We start from the raw sequence: 17,941 nt of genomic DNA on the forward strand, positions 1-17,941 counted from the left end.
GGCCATTTTGGGGCACTTTTGCTTTTTATTTTGAAATCCCACCCACCACCCCCATGAAAAAAGGAGGGACCGATTTGTTTTATTAGACGCTTACCAAGGTCTCCTCCTGCACACATACACACACACGCGCGCGCACCCCACACCTGTTTTTCCCGAGTTTGTGGCAGAACTAGAGAGCTGGAAGGGTCCCCCGGGGTCATCCAGCGCAACCCCGCGCAATGCAACGGGCGGCGTCCCTCGTTTTGTCCTGCCGCTGCCTAGATGGTGGATCCTCTTTCTGCCCCCCTCCCGCCCCCGAAAAACACTGCTTTTCTCCTTGGATGCTTGGAAGGGGCGTCTCGCGCCCTGCGCGCTTCCAGGTGCGTCGGGGGTGCTGGAGAAGAGCAGGTTCATTTGGGGTGCTTCTTCCCCACCCCCCACCCCCGCAGGCTCCAGCTGGTCGGAGGGAGGGCGTTAGGGAGGCGGTACCGGGCGCTGTTTGCCAAAGGAGGCGGGGAGGGGGGCGGCTCCCCTGGCCTGGCCCACCCAGGGCGAGAAATTCCCCGTCTTGACACTCCGGGAGCCCGAGAGAGGCGCGGGCAGGTAAGCAGAGACCCTGGGGAGACCCCACACCAGGGCCAAAGGGAAGGAAACCGGGGGGGGGTCTCTACTTTGAGGTAGGGGTGGGGAGAAAGAGGCCAGCAGCGGGGCAGAGCCCTGAAGGCAGAACCCCGCCCTTTGCAAATGTGAAAGGGGCTTTGTAAAAATTTGGGGGGGGGGGAACAGATGCTTTGAGGTTCTCTCTGTGCTCCCCACCCAAAGCCCCCTACCTTATTCACCTCTGCAATCCTCAATGTTTGCAGGGGTGTGACAATGGTGGGCAGGGAGGGCACCCCCCCAGGTTCCACATGCCCCCCCCACCTCTCACGTCTCTCTGTCTGCCTCAGGATCCGACAAGATGGGGTCAAAGTTCCGCAGCTGTTTCCCCCGGGGCAGGCGCTCCAGGCGCCACAGCAAGAAGGAGAAGGAGCCCCCCGCAGGTAAGGAGGGTGTCCCAGGCCCCCCAAGTCCCTTGTACTCCTCTTGGGCGACGTCTTCCTGACCTAGGTGCAGTCCACCCCCCACGGCAGGGTTGTGGAGATCTCCATCCCAGGTGTTCCCCCCTTCCCTGGTCCTTGGGTGCCTTTTTGGAGAATCACCAAATTGTAGAGTTGGGACCCCAGGTGGTCATCCAGACCAACCCCGTGAAGAGCAGGGACTGCAAACTCTTTTTGAGCCTCTCCTCCTCCTTCTCCACCTGCAGCAGCAGCAGCTTCCTCCTCCTCCTCCTCAGACACCCCCGAAGCCGCAGCATCTCGGACACGCTCCACGCCGTCCACCAGCAGCGAGACAGACTCCCAGAGTGGACGGGCCTACTTCAGCGGAAAGGCCAGGGTCTCCTTCCGCCACCAGCTGGACTCCGAGAGGGAAGCGACCAGCTGAGCTCCCATCTTCGGAGGATCACTCCCCCCACCCCAGCAGGTGTCCCTGGAGCAGGCAGGCGGAGCTAGGGCCCCACAGGAGACTGCTGGCGATAAAGGGTGGGGGGTCGGTCCAGGTCCCCCACTTCCCCCCCAGCAAACTCGTTGACAGCGGAGTGCAGCCTGCGTGTTGGAAGCTACTTGGATGAGAAGAGGCGGCTTGGCTGCTTCCCCCAACCCCCCCCCCAACACGGAAGATGGGGAGGTCAAATAAGGGGTCAGACGCAAGCCAGGATTTGGGCAGCGACCCCAAACTGGAGCGGACTAGTTGTGGGGCTCAGATGGGTGTAACCAGAGGTAGAGAGGTTTGCAGGCTTGGGTCCCGATCCAGAGCCCCAGCAGCAATTATGGAGCAATAAAAAAGTGTTACTCCCCCATCCTCGTTTCAGATGCTTATTTTTTGAATCAGGGTTGGGCTAGATGACCCATGGTGCCCCCTTCCAAGACTCCGAGAGTCAAGCTCCCGCTGCCGTCCCTCCTGTACTTCTCAAACCAGGCCCAGCTTACAAGGGGTAGGTGGGGTGTGTGTGTCTGGGGCTCCAAACAGAGGGAGGGGGCAGGCCCCAATTCTTTTTGCCACGTTGAGCTGCTGGGCAGGGGGGCCAGCCAGTGTGGCGAGCTGCTTGCGTGTCAACGCCTCTCCTCCAGCGCTGGCGCTGGGCCCAGCCCGCCCGGTCCAAGCAGAAGGCAGGCTGGAGCAGGAAAGAGGGAAGGGCCGAGTGCGAAACCAGACACCCCACCCACCAAAACAGGCAGGCGGAGGAGAAGAAAACACGTCAGGCCGTTAAAAGTGAAAATTAAAGGACGGCAGGCCCCAAAATTGTGGTTCAAGGGCCTGTGTTTTCTGCATTGCGTCTCCACCCCCCCAAAAAGGGGAGTTTGGGAGAGGGCAGCCTGGGCAGGCCTGCGGCACCTTCCTCCTAGGCTGGGCGTAACCCCTTATCTCACCAGGGTAATCACAGCCTGGGAACAATTGCGGGCAGGATGGAGAAACCTCAGGCAGGAGCAGAGGGAGGGAGGCAGGCAACCCTGCGGAGTCAGCCACCCTCACAGGGGACGGCAGGCACCAGCGCCCTCTGGTGGCCCCTGGGAGGGCACAGGGAGAGCAGGGCGCTGGGCTCTTAAGAGGGTTCCTGTGCCAGGAGCCTCAAAGGGACAGAGAAAGGTCCAGGAATTCATAAAGACGTGAGGCAGGGATCAGGCCCATCAAGTCCAACATCCTGTTCTCACAAACCGTCCCTGCCTCCTGTGGGAGGGAGTTCCACAGTTTAACTATGCCACAAAACTACGAGTCCCGGGCAGATCAAACCGGAGAGTCAGTGGGGTGCGGTAGTTAGGGCGGGATAAGGTCCTGGAAGAGACCAGGGTTCATATCTGGCGCCCCAGGCAGATGGACGGGGCACAAATAATAAAAACTATTATTCTTAATCCTCCCCACTGGGCCCTGAAGCTGCCTGGGTGCCAGTAACAATGCCTCTCAGCCCAACCTACCTCGCAGGCTCGTCGTGGGGATGGTTATATATTCATTTCTACCCTGCCTTCCCCCCAACAAGACTCGAGGCAGCTTGAAAACGCTGAAAATATAGAAAATGTGCGAGTTATTGAAGGAGCAGAGAGCGAGCCACGTACGCTACCTTGAGCTCCTTGCAGGTAAAAAGTGGGATATAAACGCAACAATAATTCTGACCCCCGTTTCTGTCCCCACAAAACCTGGGCATTGAGAGGAACCATCAAAGACGGTTTGTTTCCGACTCCCACATTTTAATGCAGCATCAAACCAATCTGACAGCAGAACAAAATATAGACTCCCCGAACCCCCCCGCTTCCTGCCAAAGGCCCGGCGCGTCTCCCCACCCCACCTGCCGCTTTTCAGAGGGTGGAGAACCGGGGCAGGTCGTTTCCGAGGATGACCTTGCGCTCCACGCCGTCCTTGGTGATGGCCGCCAGGCGGATGACCCCCCCGCTGGAGCCGTCACGGTCCATGGCCAGGGCGAGGGCTGGAAGAGAGGAGAGTGAGGCAGGACCCCCCAGGAGGACTGGGACACCCCTCCACACACACCCCACCCAATTTGAGGGGCAGAGGGTCCCCCGTTTTGCATCCTTACCGTTGGCCGCGAAGTTCAGACACTCCTCCTTGCTCATCCCCGGCTTGTAAGTGGCGTCGACGAAGCCATAGATGTAGGAGCTGCCGGAGCCCCCGATGGAGAAGGGCTGGCGGACCATCATCCCCCCCATGGGGACAGAGTATACCTGGGGGGGGGGACACGACACAGTATGAGCCAATCCGGAGGTTAATAATAATAATAATAATAATAATAATAATAATAATAATTTATTATTTATACCCCGCCTATCTGGCCGGGTTCCCCCAGCCACTCTGGGCGGCTTCCAACAAAACATTAAAATACAGAAATCAAACATTAAAAGCTTCCCTAAACAGGGCTGCCTTGAGATGCCGTCTAAAGGTCTGGTAATTGTTGTTCTCTTTGACCCCTGGTGGGAGGGCATTCCACAGGGTGGGTGCCACTACCAAGAAGGCCCTCTGCCTGGTTCCCTGTAACTTGGCTTCTCGTAGCGAGGGAACCGCCAGAAGACCCTCGGCGCTGGACCTCAGTGTCCGGGCAGAGTGGTGGGGGTGGAGACGCTCCTTCAGGTATACTGGACCGAGGTTACAGCCCCCGCCCCCAACCAGGGCTCAGAGAGTCAAGCACAGGCTGCCCATGCTGGGGATCCAGGCCTGGCCCTGTGGGTGGGTAGGTGGCCGGCTTCCTTCCTTGCTTGTTTGGGGGCAGCCCCCCGCTCACCTGTCCCCCTTTGCGCTTGTCCCAGCCAGCCACGAGGATCCCGGCCGTGAGGTCCTCTCGGTAGCGGTAGCACATCTCCTTGAAGAGGTTGGCGGCTGTGTGCACCAGTGGGCGCTCATCCAGTTCAATGCTGTGCAGTGTTTTTTTTTGGGGGGGGTGGAAGAAGAGATACAGGTCACACACAGAGCAAGCAGGTCACCCACGCAGACCCCACACCACCAACTCTAGTGTGTAGAAAAGGCTTCTTCTGCGGCCTTCGTGCGTAAGCACAGTCCTCCCGGCAACATCTGCATTGCAGGGGGCTGGACTAGAAGGCCCTTGGGGGTCCCTTCCCCAACTCCACGGTTCTATGATTCCCCAAAGTTAAAGCATTAGATACACGTCTCTGGATTCCTCTTGCCCCATGTGAACTCCTGACTTGGCAGAATCTCGAGCTGGGAATAACATTCCCCAAGAACAGCAAGAGAATATGTTCACAGGCCTCTCCTTCTTCGAGCTGAGTTTTGTCACCCAGTTGAAAACACGTGTGGTTCTGTGGAGCCCCAGCAGGCCTGCAGGCTCAGGGGGCCAGAGATGCGCCCCCACCTACCTCCCCTGCCCCCAGCACCCCCACCCTCCGTACCTGTGGAAGCCCAGCTGGTACGTAACAGCGTCCGCAATGGCCTGGGTGTCGGCAGCAGAGCCCGAACGGCAGCAGAAAATGTGGTCGTGGATCTGCGTCAGCTTGTCCGTGACACGGTTGGCAATGTACGAACTGCAAGGGGGAGGCAAGGGTTTGGCATCAGTGTCGGGCGGCTGCGTCCGAGGGGCCCAGAAGCCGCCTATAACCTCCAGAACCGGAAGGGGAAGTCACACATTTTTACGAAGCTGGAAGCTGTCTTATTACAGCATCTTGCGCCCCTCCTCACGACCCACCTCACTCAGTCGGCATCCCCCCCGACCTGGCTCGGAAGGGTCCCAAACAAGGGGTCTCTCTCCCAGCCCTACCCGGGGGTTGCTGTTGGGGACTGAACTCTGGCGCCTCCTGCGTGCAATGAAGGGGCTCTGATGCGGAGCTACACCCCCACCCTCCAAGTCAGAGCAAGATTCCAGTCCTCATGGCTCTGGAGAAAGGGCAGAATTGAAAAGGGCCCAAGGAAGCCGCTTCACGTTAACTCAGACCTCACTGTCTGGCACCAACGGCTCACCGCACTGCTGATCTGTTTAAGAGCAATGAGTTGCTTTGTATTTTGCAATGTTTATTATGTAACTAGGTTAAGGCTGCTTGTAGTAAAGCTTTGAAACTCTCTTTTTTATTTAAGCAATGGCTTTCCAGGGTTTCAGGCAAGATGAAATTCTCAGCCCTACCCATGAAGCTAAGGCCTTCTGCATGCAGGACAGGTGCTCTACTGCTGAGCTACGGACCTTCACAAAATAGCGCCAGCTTCATGCTGTTGCAATTCCTCTTATTATTCTTCCCGGGATGACATGCTGCTCCCAGCCCCCCGAGAATAGAGGGGAACACCTCCTCAGGCACAGACAGCCCCCCCTTCCCCCCACTCACCCCGTGGTGGTCCTGGAGTCAGCGCCAATGACGACCCCACCGTCAAACTCCACAGCCATGATGGTTGTCTGAGGAAGGGGAAGAAGAGGGTAAGGAACAAGCAAGGACTGTGTGGCCAACCAGGGTGCCAAGCCCAGATCTTGAGGGCTTTCTAGAATCATAGATTTGCAGAGCTGCAAGGGCTCCAAAGGGTCATCCAGTCCAACCCCCTGCAATGCGGGAACATTGTAATCTGCAAAGGGAGGAGGAAATCCCACCAGCTGCAGCTTCTTCCATTGCTGCCGTATGTGTTGGGAAAAGGAAGGGCTTCTTCATGCATAGGAAGGAGCGTCTCTACCCCCATCGTTCTGCCCAGAAAATGAGGTCCAGTACTGAGGGCCTTCTGACGGTTCCCTCGTTGCGAGAAGCCAAGTTGCAGGGAACCAGGCAGAGGGCCTTCTCGGTGGTGGCGCCAGCCCTGTGGAACGCCCTCCCATCAGATGTCAAAGAGAAAAACAGCTACCAGATTTTTAGAAGACATCTGAAGGCAGCCCTGTTTAGGGAGGCTTTTAATGTTTAATTGTTTTATTTCATTTTTCTGTTGTAAGCCGCCCAGAGTGGCTGGGGAAACCCAGCCAGATGGGCGGGGTATAAATAATAAATTATTATTATTATATTATTATAGCTTTAAAAAAGGATTGGGTGAATTAATGGTTAAAAGGAGGGCTTTTGAGGCACCAACGCTTCCAAAGGCCAGCAAGATCCTGCTTGCTGGTTTCCAAGAGGCTGTTTCTTCATGTGACAGAGTGCAAGGCTCTGATTATTATTTTCACTTTGATTTATCTTATTTTGCTTTACCCATCTTGCTTTGGAATGGCTTTGGGTATACACAAACCAACCAGCACTATTCCCCCCCTTTAATTGTGACAGCATTTAGTCCCAAATATGTTTGGCTGTAAGCTGCTTTGGGCTCCCCTGGGCAAGGAAAAGCAGCTAACAAATCCAACAGGTAAAGGATGATAGCCACAGGGGCAGTGATGGAGCAGGGCCTCTGGGAGAGACCAGGGTTTGACTTCTGCCCCCTGCCATGAATCTCACTTGTGTGTGTCTCCTGGGACCAGGCACTGCCTTTGTCTCAGCCCAACTTACACAGCAAAGCTGTTGTGAGGATAAAACAGAAGACGGCGGCAGAGAGAACCATGTGCATATGCTGCCTTGAGCTCCTGGGAGGAAAAAAGGGCAGGATATAAAATGCAGCAAAGAGGCCTTCCTTACATACCTTTAGGACAGGCATCCCCAAACTCGGCCCTCCAGATGTTTTGGGACTACAACTCCCATCACTCTAGCTAACAGACCAATGGTCAGGGATGGTGGGAATTGTAGTCCCAAAACATCTGGAGGGCCGAGTTTGGGATGCCTGCTTTAGGGGGCGGAAACATTCCTCTTCAACCAGGCCTTTCCTATGTGCTTTTAAATGTGTTTTTTTTTGGGGGGGGAGTATTGTTTTTGTTTCATTCAAATTTTTATTATGCATTTTGCATTCTCATCTTGTACATTCATGCAGTATACAAATAATAATAATAATAATAATAATAATAATAATAATAATAATAATAATTTATTTATACCCTGCCCATCTGGCGGGGTTTCCCCAGCCACTCTGGGCGGCTTCCAACAGAAAAATAAAAGACACTAATCTATTAAACATTAAAAGCCTCCCTGAACAGGGCTGCCATAAGATGTCTTCTAAAAGTCTGGTAGTTGTTTTCCTTTTTGACATCTGTTGGGAGGGCGTTCCACAGGGCAGGCGCCACCACCGGGCCCTCTGCCTGGTTCCCTGTAACTTGGCTTCTCGTAGCGAGGGAACCACCAGAAGACCCTCGGTGCTGGACCTCAGTGTCCAGGCAGAATGATGGAGGTGGAGACGCTCCTTCAGGTATACAGGACCGAGGCCATTTAGGGCTTTAAAGGTCAGCACCGACACTTTGAATTGTGCTCAGAAACGTACTGGGAGCCAATGTAGATCTTTCAAGACAATAACAATAATAAGACAGTAATAACAAATAACCGATAAGTTGTCCTCTGTGTGTGCCTACCAGGGAGGAAGCCCACCTGCTCAGGGTGGAGAGAGATAGGATGGTCACCTTTTTCCTGGCAAAAACTATTTTAAATCTAGTTCTGAAGGGACTTCAGAGCAATCCATTACAATCTACTGCAGCCTCACAGGACGGCCCCTTTGGGATCTCTCCCTCTAACGCACACAAGAGAGTTTGTAAACCTGCCTGTGCTTGGCTACGCAGAGCTCAGACACGCGAACCTTTCAGACACGGGCACGTGGGGGGGGGGCGGGTCCCTCAGAGGCCATCTAGAGGGAGACGAGAGACCGGAAATGCGGGAATCAGCTGCTCCAAGGCAGGACGACGAAGCCTTTGGCATCGAAGGAGGGAGCAATCCGCCATTACACAGGACAGGGGGCAACCTTGGGGGAGGCCACGAGGAGCGGACTCCCAGGCCAGCCATAGGGGGGCAGCCTCTTCGGGGCAGGGACCTGAGCACCCTGACCCCCACCTTCTCCCCACCCCAGAGAAAGGGAGGTAGGACCTGCTCCCCCCCCCTCCCACAGGCCTGGCCTACCTCGGGGGGTTGTTGTGGGGGCGGGCTCCCTGGAGACAGAGCCCCCCGCCCCAATTCTCTCTCTCTCACACACACACACACACTCACCCCGGTGGTGACGGCCTGCTGGGTCCAGTCCGGACACCGCGCCTCCATCCCGACGCTCGGCCTCAGCATCGCCGGCGCCGCCATCTTGGATCTGAGCTACGACACTGTCGCGAAACAGCCGAGCCATCGCGCGGGGCGCGCTTTGCGGGAGAATCGCGCACGTAGAGCTGCGAGCAGGGAAGGAGGGGCGGGATCTGCGGCCACTTTCCGGGTTCCGTAGCGCTTCCCCCTTCTCGCAGGGATGGGGTTTTCTCACGCCGCAGAGCTGTAAGTTGTAGAAGGGACGCCTGCGCCGATTTTCCGGGTTTTATTTATTCTCTCGTTTTACGTATTACAATGGTGTACCTCGGGGAGGATCATAGCATAAACATGCACAAAGCATATAATAAAAACACGAGCGAAAGCGAAGCAACACGCGCTTCCAGAAAGGCACCCTAAAAGCAAAGGCTGTTTATAAGTCTATATTTTATTGCACAGCTGCTGCTCCCAAAGGAGAAATTCAGAATTTCATTTTTCCTTCTCTTTGCACCCAGCCTTGAATGGGCACCCCCCCAAAAAAACCCGCTGGCAGCCCTGGCAGCCCAGAAAGGGCTTCCCCTGCTCTTCCTTCTCCTGTCCGGGGTCGCTTCTCCTCTGCTGCCTCTTGGGCCGGGATCCCTCCGCAGCTCCATCCGAACTCCCGCAGCGGGGAGGGTGGGCCTGCACCGCAGGGTTGTTGTAAACCCCAGTGCTGATGGGCATCGCCATTCCAATTAGTATGCGTGCAACGTGTTCTGTGGTCGACTATGCGATGCGGGTCTTAACTGGGTCCCCCAACGTTTTATTCAAGTTGGCCCCCCTGATGGTACAACACGGCAGGGCTGTCGTTCGCTGTCCGCTCATCTTGCCTCCTGACACGCATTTTATTAAGAGCGCACGAAGCTGCAGGACTCGCTCCCAGCCCCCTCCAACCTTCAATTGGGGGGGGGGGTGACTCTTTGTATCGAGATTTGCACTCCCTCTCCCTTTTGCAGGAGGACCCCACTTTGAGCAGCAGTTCTCCACCCCCAGCAGAAAATGGCACCTCGGAGGAAGTTTTGGGAAATCGGGTGCATCACTCTTCACTTTCCTACCTCTGAGGTTCACCTGGCCTCCTCTCGACCATAGACCTTTTCGCATGAAGTCCTAGAAGAGCATTTCCTTACGTTTCCCCCTCCCTTTGAGGCCATTTCCTGGTTTCGTCAGGGAAGGGCGGAAGTGGGCGCTAGAGCTGCCCATACGAGGCAAGAGGCGGCTTTCTGCGCAGGCTCCGCTCGGAGTAAACGGCTTGAGATGACCCCATTCATTTCATTGGGTCTACTCTGAGTAAACAATAGTTGCATACCAGCCCTGGAAGGGCACCAGGTTGTGGGGAAGAGTCCAGCAGACCCTTTGCTTGGAAATTAAACAAAGGGTGTGCTGGTTTCTCTTTAAGGTTTCCAGACTCAGAAGAGAGCAGGGCAATTAAAGGCACAGAAGTCCTGTCCTCTATTGAGTCTGGCAACCCTAGGAGATGATGTTCCAACTCATAGAATCATAGAGTTGGAAGAGACCACAAGGGCCATCCAGTCCAACCCCCTGCCAAGCAGGAAACACCATCAAAGCATTCTTGACATATGTCTGTCAAGCCTCTGCTTAAAGACCTCCAAAGAGGGAGACCCCACCACCACACTCCTTGGTAGCAAATTCCACTGCCGAACAGCTCTTACTGTCAGAAAGTTCTTCCTAATGTTGAGGTGGAATCTTCTTTCTTGTAGTTTGAATCCATTGCTCCGTTTCCGCTTCTCTGGAGCAGCTTTCTCCCTCCTCCATATGACATCCTTTCATATATTTGAACATGGCTATCATATCACCCCTTAACCTTCTCTTCTCCAGGCTAAACATACCCAGCTCCCTAAGCCGTTCCTCATAAGGCATCGTTTCCAGGCCTTTGACCATTTTGGTTGCCCTCTTCTGGACACATTCCAGCTTGTCAGTATCCTTCTTGAACTGGGGTGCCCAGAACTGGACACAGTACTCCAGGTGTGGTCTGACCAGAGCAGAATACAGTGGTACTATTACTTCCCTAGATCTAGATGCTATACTCCTATTGATGCAGCCCAGAATTGCATTGGCTTTTTTAGCTGCTGCATCACACTGCTGACTCATGTCAAGTTTGTGGTCTACCAGGACTCCTAGATCCTTTTCACATGTACTGCTCTCAAGCCAGGTGTCTCCCATCCTATATTTGTGCCTTTCATTTTTTTTGCCCAAGTGTAGTACTTTACATTTCTCCTTGTTAAAATTCATCTTGTTTGCTTTGGCCCAGTTGTCTAATCTGTTAAGGTCATTTTGAAGTGTGATCCTGTCCTCTGGATCTTGTTTGCTTTCCTGATAATTAAAACAACTCTGAGCGCTGCACAACAGCCCTGCAATGTAGGCCAGTGCAATTTTTCATGGAGTGGGAGGAATCCTGAAGGTCCTCTAGTCCAGCCCCTGCAAGGCAGGAGTCGCAACAAACAGGTTCCCATCCAATTTGAAACTCGGCTGCACCCTGCTTAGCTTTGCAAGTGTACCAGCAGCTTTAGTGCTCCTCCACCACAGTCCAATTGACTTTAAAACCCTGCTTTAAAATGGAGGGGTGGGATTCATCCCTGCACCCCTGTCCCTTGCCCTTGTTGCCAGGGGCTGCATAACCTCCAACACCTTGAGGACCAAAATCAGGACTCGTATTTTTATGGCCAGAGTTTTTGTGTGAAAGGGGGAAAAAATACTCGTCTTTGTTCCGGCGCTCTGACGCAACTCACCAAACTCGTGCCAGAGCACTAGAATGAAAAAGGAGCGTGTTTCGGTCCAGCGTTCTGGCATAAGCCAGAGTGCCAGACCAAAAATGCTGCACGTTCTGGGATCACGTCAGAAGCTGAGTTTGGCTTCTGCAATTCCAGAATGTCCCGCTTAAAATGGGGCAGTTGAGTGGTGGTCAGAATCTCCTTTCTTGCAATTTGAAGCCATGAGTTCGAGTCTTACCCTCTAGAGCAGGAGAAAACAACCTTGCTCCCTCTTCCATGGGACAGCCCTTAAGATATTTTAAGATGGCTCTCATCTCTCCTCTCAGTCTCCTCTTTTCCAGGCTAAACATCCCCAGCTCCTTCAACCGTTCCTCATCAGGCTTGGCTTCCAGACCCTTGATCATCTTGGTTGCCCGCCTCCTCTGCACCCGTTCCAGCTTGTCAGACTCCTTAAACTGTGGCACCCAGACCAGACACCAGATTCTAGGTGGGGTCCGACGCAAACCAGCCTTTAACCCCCCCCTCCAAAAAAGACACCTGTGCCATAGCTACCTGCCTGGGTAGTTCCTGGAGTGGAGAGCATTGCTGAGCTGGCTTGCCCCCCTCCCTCTCCCCAGAGGTTAAGAGAGGGGAGGAATTATTCAATGGCCGCTTTAATAATACAGTAGCAAAAAATGTACACCCCCAAAGAGAGAGACCCAACCCAAGGGCTGTCAAGGGTCCCCCCGAGAGCCACACCCCCCGCGTGGCATGAAGAGGAAGAGTCCCAGAAGGACAGAGAGGGCAACGAGCAGAGCCACAGCAAGGACTACGTAGACGCCCGTGGTGACGGCGAAGGCGAAGAGGAAGATGGTGCGCTGGCAGAAGGTGGGGTGGCCGGCTGGGTCGTAGTTGGGGGGGTAGATGGTGTAGACCCACACGTTGCCTGTTGGAAGGGGGGAGAATGGGAGGCAGGGTTAAAATGGGGCGGGGAGGCGCAGACAGGCACCCAGCTCAAGGACACGTAGGAAAGTCAGACCTCAATACAAATCACAGAATTGTAGAGCCTGAAGGGACCCCCCAAGGGCCATCTAGACCAACCCCCTGGTAAGGCGGGAAAAGAAGGGCCTTTCCCAGCCTCTCTGCCTCCACCCCTGGAGGTTTTGGTGGGGGGTGAACAAGGGACTTGGATAGGGGTCCCGTCGCTGACCTGCAGCTCTTCCCCAGATCCTTTTCTGCAGTGCTGCCCCCCCTCCCCCAGCCCAGGCATCTGCAAATACGATGGCACCAAGACGAAGCCCCTTGCGCCCCTTTCAGGCAGGGAAGCACCCGCCTGCCTGCCCACCCGAGGCAAACCCACAATTCATTTGTGGGAGTTCCATCGAACCCCCTCCTGAACCCCCTTTTGAAGACCCCTGTTTCGAATGGTTCATGGAGTCAGAAGGGGGTACCCAAAGGCCATCCAGCCCAACCCCGGCAGGAAGCGGGAAGCGCAGCTTAGGCATCCTTAGACACAAACCCCTGCTTAGAAACCTCCAGGGAAGGAGAGATGGAAAGGCCCGGGCTCCCTTTTATGGGGAGAGGGGTAGGTTTCCGCCCCACCACCTTGCCAGGTATGTGGGGAAGAGGCAGGCGGGGAGACTCACCTGCCAGGAACCAGATGCAGAGGAAGAGGCAGCAGGCGGCCCGGAAGCGCTGGGCCCAGGGGTTGGGCCGATCCGTGCCATCCCCACAGGGCAGGCAGCTGAGGAGCAGCAGCAGGAGGACAACCGCACTCAGGACGATCAGGTAGATGGGGATGAGAGGCTGCTGGGGGCACTGGCCGAGGTAGACTGCTCCTGCAGGTGGAGGCACAGCGGGAGAGGCTCAGCACCCTGGAACTCCGGACTCTTCCCCTTCCTCCTGGCCACAGATGTGGGACCCATCCCCCACTGCCACTGCCGCTTCCCAGTGCTCAGAGTTGGAAGGGACCCCCGAGGGACCCCCAGTCCAAGGAATCACAGCTGCCGACTGCCTTTCGGGTGCAGCCCACTGCCAGGGTGGGGAGCCAGAAGGAGGCGCCCCACCCCAAACGGCAACCCCAAGAGGCAGCGTGCCTGACTAGGGCCTGGGAGAGACCATGGTTCAAAGCCCTCTGCTGAACCACGTAGCTCGCTAGGTGTGACATTGGGGGTGGGGGTGGTCTGCCTCACAGGGTCGTTGTGGGGATTAAACGAGGAGGGTAGAGAACCTCGTATCCCATCTTGAGCATAAATAAAACAAATACAATCCTATCTTGGCAGCAGCAGCAGCAGGAAGAAGACTCGCACCCGACTCCAGGATGTTTGCCAAAGAACCAAAGTTGAGGGAAGAGCTAGAAGCCATGCAGGCCACACGCAAAACCCCAACCAACTAACTGAACAGCCACCGATCAGGGATTTTTCCGTTTGGGATTCCTTTATTGCAGGGGGTTGGACTAGATGACCCCTGGGGCTCCCTCCCTAGCCTGGCCATAGACCAGGCAGTGAGTGTTTCTGGATGAGCCTCTTAATGGCACCGGGCCACTGCCCAGAGCTTCCTTGAGCTGAGCTGGAGCTGGGTGCGAAACACCTCCCTCGCTTTGAGCTCAAAGTTTCCCTGCTCTTATCGCTTTCAAGGCCGTTTCCTGCGGTTGCATCTGTATTTGCGATTCTGAGTTGTCAGAGATTGCAAGATAGCTATTGATTTCCTGATGAATTAGTTACCGCACATCGGTGGTAGGGGAAGGCTTGTGCATGCTGCGGAAAAATAATACAAACTGTGGAAAAAACAACCATATATCTATACCCGTGCATAAAATCTGTTTAAAACATTACAGATAATAAAAAACAGCATAGCACCAGCCTTTTCTTTAAAAGCAGCCTGTTCCCCAAAGCCTGTTGGAACAAGGAAATCTACAGTCATGCTTCTCCAGGGAGAGAGTGGCCAAATCATGGAACTGCAGAACTGGAAGGGACCCCCGAGGGTCATCTAGCCCAACCCCCGCCTGCAATGCAGGAATCTTTTGCCCAAGGTGGGACTCGAACCCACGACCCCGAGACAGGGAGCAGTTAGGTATAAACACTTTGTGCTGCAAATTCCCTTGCCCTGCAATACTCTCTTGCTGAATCGGACCGGGTTAATATCGCCTTCCTTAGTGGGTCGTGCAAGCAGCTATTCGGAATACAGTAATTTCTAGAACCAAAGGGGGAGGCAGGGGCTCTAAAAAAAGACTTGGGGAATCACTGCTCTAGTCAGTAGCAATGCATTAGCAGGTTAATCCACCGGTGCAGAGACAGGCAGGCAGGCAGAGATCGAGTCTCTGCGAAAGGAGAACATTGCACATTATTTTTCCTGACTCACCTACAACAATGCCAGCGATGGTCGGGGCAGCGAACAGGATCTTCGCCAGAACTGAAAGGAAGCAAAAATTATGAAATAAGATATTTGCAGTATCACCATTAATGGTGATAAAATTTTTTTGAAACGGCTTTGAAGCAACAAGATCCAAATTAGAAACAGAATTGTTAGCTGACGAAAGAAAAACACTCTCAGAAATGTATAAACTATTGTTAGAATGGCATGCCAAGTGAAAATGGTCATGATCAGATGGGCGCTAGATATTAGATATAATATTCAATTAGAGGCTTGGGGAAAGTTATGGCAAGGAAGGAATTGACCTCACTGCCTACGCCACATTAAGAGAGAATATTATGAAAATGATGTATAGATGGTATTTAACACCAGCAAAACTACCGTAGCTGAAATGTATAAATTAAAAAATAAGGATTGTTGGAAATGTAAAGAAAAAGAAGGGATTTTTTTTATCACGTGGTGGAAAGCTTATACTGGGATATGATACATAATGAGTTAAAGAAAATGTATAAAAGTACGTTTGTTAAGAAACCAGAAGCCTTTTTCCTAGGAATAATAGGGGAAGAGATTCCCAAGAAAGGTCAAAGATTGTTTAGATATGCAACAGCAACAGGACAGACGAAGATGAACATTGGCAGGACTCAATTAAGAAGACTTGTAATGTTCAGAGATATACCTTTTTACATATTGGTTATAAGCATGATATTTGGTCGAATTTAAAGTAAGGAGGAAGGTGTATAAATGCCAAGAGATAAAAAACGATTAAGGAAACCATGAGTTGGGATGGGAGGAGGCCGGCAGTTCATTTGAACAAATATTACAAATATGTGATTGTGTTTTAATAATATAAAATGGAAAACTAACAAATATTATTTTAAGAAAAATTAAAAATGAAGGGGGAAAACCACCACCATCATTGTTACAGAGGCTCTGCATTACCTGCGATTCCCACACTATTAATTATTGTTAATTATTAAATTTATTAGCCTTTTTCCTTCCTGTTGTTCAGCCAAAGCAACTCAAAGCAGCTTACAATAATTTTATGCGGAAGAATATGTACATTAGAAAATGTGGCAGCTGGGGGGGGGGGGAAGAGCAGGAACTTTAAATACATTTTTATTCTTTCAAAGCTAATTAATACACCACAGCCAGGCCAGAGTCAAAGGCCAAAGACCTGATGGGAAAAAGGGGGTGTTTTTGCCTGGCGAGCCCCTCTGGGGAGAGACTTCCTCAAGTGGGGAGCCACCCCTGAAAAGGCCCCGTTCTCGTGCTGCGTCCTCTACACCTCCTGTGGATGCAGGGAGCAGAGTCCAGGGAGAAGGACCTTGGATGACGGTCGCAGCTCATAGACGCATCGCAGGGGGTGGGCTAGATGACCCCTGGGGGTCCCTTCCAACTCAACAATGGTCAAAGTTGGGAAGGGAAGACTCACCCATCAGGACGGAGTGGACCGTGGACTCCTCTGTGGCCGCCAAGAGGGCCGACTGGCTGCCCTCCAGCAGTGGTCCCCCCTCAGACATGGTGCCAACAGAAGCTGTGAGCCTAGAAAAAAACAACAACCCCAAGCTTTAAGTACCCTTTGCTTCTCTCTTAGGGGCTGCTGGGACCAGGTGTGGCCTGGCCTCACCTGCACCTGGGAAAGAGCTGATTGCGCTGTTGCCCTTGCAGGATGAGGCCCTGGCGTCCTGCCTGCATTCAAGGGAAGGGAGGGGCAGGTGAGCCTGGTATTCCCAGGTGCCGGCCCTGGGGCCAAATGCGCGCCCCGCCCTGGAGTGGGGCTCATGGGTGCCGGGGGGAGCTTGGTCAGGGGCGTGCACTCTGCACATGCTCAGATGGCACCTGGTCTTCCTAAGAATATAAGGAGACCCTTGAGCTGGATCTGGTCAAATGGCCTCTCTAGTCCAGAATCCTGTTCTCACAGGGGCCAGCCGGGTGTCCGTTAGGGGAAACCTAAAAGCAGGGCACGAGAAACTCTCTCCTGCAGTTTCCGACAACTGGGATTCAGACTCCATTGATTGCCCTCTCCTCCTCTGTGCATTTGTCTAATCCTCTATTAAAGCCATCCAGATTGGTGGCTGTTGCTGCCTCCTGTGGGAGTGAGTTCCGTAAGCTATGTGCCACGTGGAGGGCTTGATTTTATCTGCACTGCATCTTCCCACATTCAGCTTCCTGGGATGTTCACGAGTTCCCGTGTTAGCCAGGTGCTGCCGCTATCCAAACACACTAATAATAATACAGTAATAATAATAATAATAATAATTTATTATTTATACCCCACCCATCTGGCTGGGTTTCCTCAACCACTCTGGGCGGCTTCGGACAAAATATTAAAATGCAATAGTCCTTCAGATATGATAAGCTTCCCTAAACAGGGCTGCCTTCAGATGTCTTCTAAAAGTCTGGTAGGTGTTTTTCCTTTGGCATCTGGTGGGAGGACGGTTCCACAGGGCGGGCGCCACCACCGAGTGCGAGTTCCTTCAGCCGCGGGGCGAATGCACTCTGCACATGCACAGGTGGCACTCAGTCTTCCTAATGCACCCTAGGCGTGCACAACACAGACCCCGGGCCCTTGTTCTAGGCCAAGCTCTGTGGTGGGTGGGGGGCTCCTGCCGTCCTGGCAAGCTTTTTGGGGTGGGCCTCTGTGCTCCTTGACCCTGACCTCCCCTCTTTCCACACCCAGGGAGAGGGACCGGTTCCCTGCAGAGGATTGGCAGGCCCAGTCTAAGGTGCGCCATAGACCTGGCTGGCTCCCACTTGGACGGTGCAGTGGTTAGAGCGCTGGGCTAGGACCTGGGGGAGAGCAGGGTTCAAATCCCACCCCCTCAGCAGCTCCTGGGGTGATCTTGGTGGACGGTCGCTGACTCTCAGCCTACCCTACCTCGCAGGGTGGTTGTGAGCGTAAATGGGAGAGCTGGGGAACGACGCGGGCCACCTTGGGGAAACTGGTGGGGTGCAAATGTGTTACATAAATCATACGATTGTAGGGTTGGAATGTCTAGTCCAGGCATCCCAAACTGCGGCCCTCCAGATGTTTTGGCCTACAACTCCCATGATCCCTCGCTAACAGGAAAAGTGGTCGGGGAAGATGGGAATTGTAGTCCAAAACATCTGGAGGGCCGAAGTTTGGGGATGCCTGGTCTCGTCCAACCCCTTGCAATGCAGGAATGTAAGTAAATAAAGGTGTGTTTGGGCCTCCATAAGCTGAGAAGACCGCTTGGGTTCCCCTCAACCCTTTCCAGGAGGGTTATATTCTAATGA

At 53.7% G+C, this 17,941-nt stretch overlaps 2 protein-coding genes and 1 long non-coding RNA gene across 6 annotated transcripts in view; 1 reads left to right on the forward strand and 2 right to left on the reverse strand.

The window, feature by feature from the left end:
* The first annotated feature begins 7 nt into the window (after positions 1-7).
* On the forward strand, positions 8-1,876 carry LOC148684150 (uncharacterized). 4 transcript variants are annotated; one of them, XR_015946601.1, is made up of 3 exons: positions 8-582; positions 927-1,019; positions 1,286-1,876. It is a non-coding gene; the product is annotated as an uncharacterized LOC148684150 (long non-coding RNA). The 4 variants fall into 4 exon arrangements; XR_015946600.1 differs by having other exon boundaries at positions 232-359; positions 1,283-1,876; XR_015946602.1 differs by having other exon boundaries at positions 232-359.
* A 1,363-nt stretch (positions 1,877-3,239) lies between these two features.
* On the reverse strand, positions 3,240-8,639 carry PSMB6 (proteasome 20S subunit beta 6). Its single transcript, XM_035137169.3, has 6 exons — positions 8,547-8,639; positions 5,847-5,914; positions 4,926-5,057; positions 4,304-4,433; positions 3,605-3,749; positions 3,240-3,496 (listed from the first exon to the last, which is right to left on the reverse strand). The coding sequence occupies exons 1-6, from the start codon at positions 8,628-8,630 to the stop codon at positions 3,369-3,371; spliced, it is 687 nt and encodes a 228-aa protein (XP_034993060.1). The 5' UTR covers positions 8,631-8,639; the 3' UTR covers positions 3,240-3,368.
* A 3,330-nt stretch (positions 8,640-11,969) lies between these two features.
* LOC118095408 (transmembrane protein 272-like) overlaps positions 11,970-17,941 on the reverse strand; it is a 7,075-nt gene continuing 1,103 nt past the window's right edge. The window contains exons 2-5 of the mRNA XM_088655981.1: positions 16,116-16,225; positions 14,672-14,722; positions 12,958-13,149; positions 11,970-12,257 (exon numbers count right to left, since the gene is read on the reverse strand). Coding sequence (XP_088512107.1) covers positions 12,046-12,257; positions 12,958-13,149; positions 14,672-14,722; positions 16,116-16,203 — 543 coding nt within the window. The 5' untranslated portion in view covers positions 16,204-16,225 and the 3' untranslated portion in view covers positions 11,970-12,045. The remainder of the gene's footprint in view (positions 12,258-12,957; positions 13,150-14,671; positions 14,723-16,115; positions 16,226-17,941) is intronic.

Source organism: Zootoca vivipara, chromosome 12 (genome assembly GCF_965207765.1).
Source record: "Zootoca vivipara chromosome 12, rZooViv2.hap1.1, whole genome shotgun sequence".
NCBI lineage: Eukaryota > Metazoa > Chordata > Lepidosauria > Squamata > Lacertidae > Zootoca > Zootoca vivipara.

Coding starts and splice junctions, on each gene's coding strand:
- PSMB6 (XM_035137169.3), bottom strand. CDS start 8,630: ATGGCGGCGCCGGCGATGCTGAGGCCGAGCGTCGGGATGGAGGCGCGG. Junction 5,058..5,846: donor GACTCCAGGACCACCACGGG/GTGAGTGGGGGG, acceptor TCCCCCTTGCAG/TTCGTACATTGCCAACCGTG. Junction 3,497..3,604: donor TCTGAACTTCGCGGCCAACG/GTAAGGATGCAA, acceptor CCTCTCTTCCAG/CCCTCGCCCTGGCCATGGAC.